Here is a 5033-nt window from a genome sequence, read left to right as displayed (position 1 = left end):
GGCGGGGTGGGGGAGGCACTGCGGAGTGGTGGGGGGCGGCCCAAGGGGCTGGGAGAGGGTCCGGCCCACTCTGCGCCTGGGCTGGGACTGTCTATGTATACATTGTGAAATGATTTCTACAATCAAGCTAATTACTATTTCCATGAACTGACAGTTATCACTGTGTGCGGTAAGAATATTTAAGATCTCACTTAGAAATGTTTTATACATGAATTTATATATTTTCTTTAAAAAAATTTCTTCTCTGCATTTATCAAGAAGAACCAGTTTTCAAGTAATGATACAATTTGAAACTCCAGTTGTATGTTATTCCACTTGCTCCTCAGAAATTAACTAGTCATCACCACCAGCTTCCCATTCCTCCCCATGACTGTTGCCACCATCCCTGCTCAAGTGTTTTCTACCTAAATCTTGACAGTTGCATATGTGCTAAATGGGCTCTACCTCTACTCTACTGGGAGCAGCTAAAGCTGGAAATTGGTCATACATCTGAGGGCAGTACAAGGCCACAGTACCTAAAGCAGTCAAGCTACTTCATTCTTGAGAAAAGTATCCCATCATTAGTTGCTAGGCAAGCTTGTAACTCATACTAACTTTGCAAGAGTATAAATAAATACAGCTAAAGTTAATGTTCAGGTCTTTTGGCCAACAGGCAAACAAGCATCCAATGACCTCAGCTTTTGTCTCATGTTTATTTTCTAAATCCCCTCACCACTTTCCTCTGGGTATTACCAAGAGACCAAGGAGTCCCTACACTGCCCATGACAAAGTAAAAAGGATGTGCTCATAACAGCTCTACTTCAACATGACCCTACAGCAGCACTTTGCAATTCCTTTGAGTTTACTCTGTGTATACTTTCAAACTGGGGACAGGAATAGAGAGAAAGTGAGCTGGGATGAACCTTTTCTAAATGAAGTAGACCAGGTGTACACACCTTTAAATTTAACATCCCAAAGTAAGAACTATATACTTGCTTTAGTTAGCATACTGAGATCTGCAAGTGCTACCCTTCTAGTAAGAAGAACATGGGACAATGCTATCAGATTAATCTTCTTTAATGACCACTTTTGACCACATTTTTTCTTTTGATACAGCACTTTTAAGAGCTCTCCCTCACCTACAGGTAAATGGCCAAATTCCTCAACCAAGCAGGGTCTTTAGTGAGCTGGCCCTAAAGAAACTATTTATCTTTGTTTCCCACTAATGCCTCATTTTTAGGTGCACACACCCATGCTGAAAAATGTATCTTTTAATGAATGACACAATTTATTTGACATGGTATATTCCACCTATTGACACTGTTTACTATCTATCTATATATGCATTCAACTGGTTTAGAAGTTCCCCAGAGAAGAGCAAATTGAATTAGCACCTTCCTATTCCTTGAGTGCTGGACGTGAAGTAGATACTCAGTGACTGTTGGTAAAATGTGATGCTCATTCTCTCACATTCAATCTAGCCAAACTGGCACTCCTGAGTTGCTCCTCTGCTCCTAAGTTGTTACTCCCCCAGTTAAGTAAACGATACTGTTAATCATCCAGCATCCCATACATGAAATCTAGAAGTTACTCTATCCTCATTTTACACCCACCAAGTTCAGAGAACTCTACTATTAAAATTTACCCTGCCCACACTCATTTCTTAAATTTATAAAACATTTGGTCATTGTTTCTCTAACACTCATAATAATACCAGATACTACTACGTCACTCCTTTAGTCTCCATGCTGGCCCCCTAAGCTTTCTCTAGGCTTCCTCTTCTATCTATGCTCTACACAGCAGTCAGAAGAATCACTTGCCAAATGGAAAGTAGACCATATCACAACTTTCTCTAGCACTCAGAATAAAATCTGAATCCTTTACTTGGCCACCAAAGCTCTAGGTACATTGCTCCTGCCCACCTATCCATACCCAAGTCATACTGTCCTTCCACATCCCTGGGATCCGGCCATGCTAGTAAGCATAGCTGCTTCCTGGCCCTACAACACATCAGGCCTTATTTCTGCCTTGAGGACTTTGTATAGTTTTTCCTTTGCTTCGATCATTCCTCCCTCAAAACTCTACAACTTAATCACCAGTCTGCCCACCTGAACACTTTCAATCCTATCCCACTGTTTTACTCTTCCCAATCACTTATCTCTGTCTTGCTCACTTATTTCTTGTTTACTGATAAGTACACCCTGACTCTTCATAATAGGCAAAATAAAATGGCACATTGCTGGTTTTGGTCATTGTTTCTCTAACACTCATAATAATACCAGGCACATAGTAGACACTAAATAGGTGACTTGGATGAATGAATGAGTGACCTCAAATGCTTTAACACCATTATTAAGTCAGAAGTAAGAACAGGAGTATCGTTTTATAGACAGGAAAACTGAAATTCAAAATTATTAAATAACTTTGTTGAAAGTCATATAGCATGTTAGGCTTAGAGTCAGAATTCAGTCTTTAGGCTTGAAGTTCAGTGTTTTAGCTGTTATACCATGATGCTAAAATATGGTTAATTTTAAATCATTTTATTGTTAAATTGTTTTTATTATAAATGAAAATATTTCTAATGAAAGAAAAGATTCTAATAAAATCTATTGCCAATTCAACTATATCAAACATAACACAAAACAATTAAAAAGGTAAATATCTATTTCACATATATAATTTTCTTTAAAATATATGACATTTTAAATATACATATATATTACAATACTACTCATAGCCATTATCTGCATATATCTGCTGATATATAGTTAAGACATTCAATGGACAGCCTACGTTATACACATACATACAGATATTATATCATCTATGATTATATTTTTCTCTTTAAAATTTCTACAACAGTATCTGTCCTAGACATCCTAGACTTCTTTCAAATGTGTGATATACTTTAATTCAGATTTATAAAATTCTGGACCACACAAGATATACTATTTGATGATTATTGACACTATAATCAAGTAAGAGCATTTATCTACATTGAAAAATATTTTCCAAAAAGATTAGAAGGACTTATTTTAATTAAACACAAGAGTAAGCAAGCATGGGAATGTATTTTAAGATTCTGTTAAACAACTCTTTGATCACTCTTTTAATGAAGTGCTAAAGAATAACATAAGAGCTTTTATTTCCTTCTAAGACAACACATAAGCCCTTTTGTACAGAGTTGCCACAGAAGACATAACGGTACTAGAAATGCCCCATTAAAAGAACACTCTTCAAAGATTTTAACATACCCTTTCAAAAGCCATTCATTGATGGATGTGATTGATAAAAGCTGAAGAAAGAGCCATATTGCTGCTGGGAAGAATGCAAGTGTAAAGATCTGAATAAAAAGATGCAGTTTTAAATGCACCAAAGCACTGGTCAGCTCCTGGAAAAAATGAAGGATACAAAGTAAAGGTAAGCAAACTACTTCCGCAAAGAGATTACTACTAAAATAAAATTACAAATTTTGAATTACTCATTTCTTTCATAGCTAAAATCTTTATTTTTTCTTAAATACACTTTAAGAGAAAAAAGTGTAATACACATGGCATTATAAAGTACATTCATATACAACTTTTGAAATATTGTAACTTATTTCAAATAAGTCACATTTATAAAATTGACCAAGAGCTACAGGTTAGTTATCTCAATATTAGTTCAGATCTGAAGGTTTATAACATTAACAAACATGAATGTTCACCTAAATTAGAAAATGAATCTTTTAAACAATGTTCAGTAAGACATATCTTTTTAATTAAATATTTTAATCTATCCATTATACTAAATTTACAAGCCCTCAATTTGGCAAGATGCTACTAATTCTACAAAAAATAACTTTTAAATGGTTCCTTCAATGATAGTGTGCAGTTCAAAGAGATCCCCCACCGTCTACTTGTTGTAATTCTTCGTTAACATTTATTAAATAACAGCTATAGGCCATCATCTAAGATCTTCACTTTACATCTGTTATCTCAGTTCATCTGCACAACAACCCTATTGGGAAGATATTATTATCACCCCTATTTACTAATGCAGAAGTTGAGGTTGAGAGCTAAGACAAAGTAAAAATCAGCATCAAGCCCATCTCTAGCACACTATCATGTCCAAGACTGTACCACACACGTGGCTGTTCCAAGGGGGGAACATAACCAGGTACTTCTTAGGACTCCTGCAGTAAAAAAATAATCATCACTTAAATTCCAGGGTTTATATAACTATAAATGTAAAAGCATTTCTATATAAATGTGTCATGTGGTTATCAGTTGAAACAAAACAAATTTAGAAAATAGAAAAAGCATAGTCCTTTAAAACACAGAAGTCATTACTAAAATACATATATTTGAAGATGACAGAAGTTCACTAGTTACAAACGAAACTCTAAGGCCCCTACAAGGAAGATGTTCCAGAGATCCTCAGCCTCAGGGACATTGGCCAAAGTTTGTAAATTTAATGAACAGTAGTTTATATGACTCATCCACCTATCACCACCTTCTGGGACCTGTCAAATTTGTGTTCCACTATGTATCTTCATGTACAGAGACAAGAGGCAATTCATAATAGGTTTCTACAAACACAGAAGGAATTTCTGGCAATCTAAGTCTAATTTAGGATGACTGGAAACACCAAGCATACCAGAACCAACATAAGGGACTCAGATTAGATCTTAAAAAAACAAAAAAAAGCCATCCTAGAGATGAATCAGAATCCCTAAAGCTGTACTCAGAAAAAAACTTGAGCAGTCTTGAAGCCAAATCTCATCTAAGAATATTCAGAAGTATATCATGCATACCTATATCTATTCATCTGAGCAACAGATATGACCATGAAAGTATGTAATACAACAACCATTGTTAAATTCTTATTCTTGTTTTGAAATTCTGTACCGTATGTATTGTTTGTTACTCTGTTTCTGTTATTTGTTTTTGTTTTTACTGTTTCAAAAACAAAACAAAACAAACACACAAATATAATCCATGGGAAAAAAATCATGAGTTGCACTCACTGAGACATTGGCCTGCCTCTCTATCACCCTCCCTCCCTCCCTCCCT

At 35.5% G+C, this 5033-nt stretch overlaps 1 protein-coding gene across 1 annotated transcript in view; it reads right to left on the bottom strand.

Moving 5' to 3' along the window:
- The window catches only part of Slc10a7 (solute carrier family 10 member 7), a 321845-nt gene that overhangs the window by 282886 nt on the left and 33926 nt on the right, over nucleotides 1–5033 (bottom strand). Inside the window, exons 3-5 of the mRNA XM_004645437.2 lie at nucleotides 3234–3370; nucleotides 1712–1727; nucleotides 4–18 (exon numbers count right to left, since the gene is read on the bottom strand). Of these exons, the coding sequence (XP_004645494.1) occupies nucleotides 4–18; nucleotides 1712–1727; nucleotides 3234–3370 (168 nt within the window). The remainder of the gene's footprint in view (nucleotides 1–3; nucleotides 19–1711; nucleotides 1728–3233; nucleotides 3371–5033) is intronic.

Source organism: Octodon degus, unplaced genomic scaffold (assembly GCF_000260255.1).
Source record: "Octodon degus isolate 3935 unplaced genomic scaffold, OctDeg1.0 scaffold00227, whole genome shotgun sequence".
Taxonomy (NCBI): Eukaryota; Metazoa; Chordata; class Mammalia; order Rodentia; family Octodontidae; genus Octodon; species Octodon degus.
This window is presented reverse-complemented; position numbering and strand designations above follow the sequence as displayed.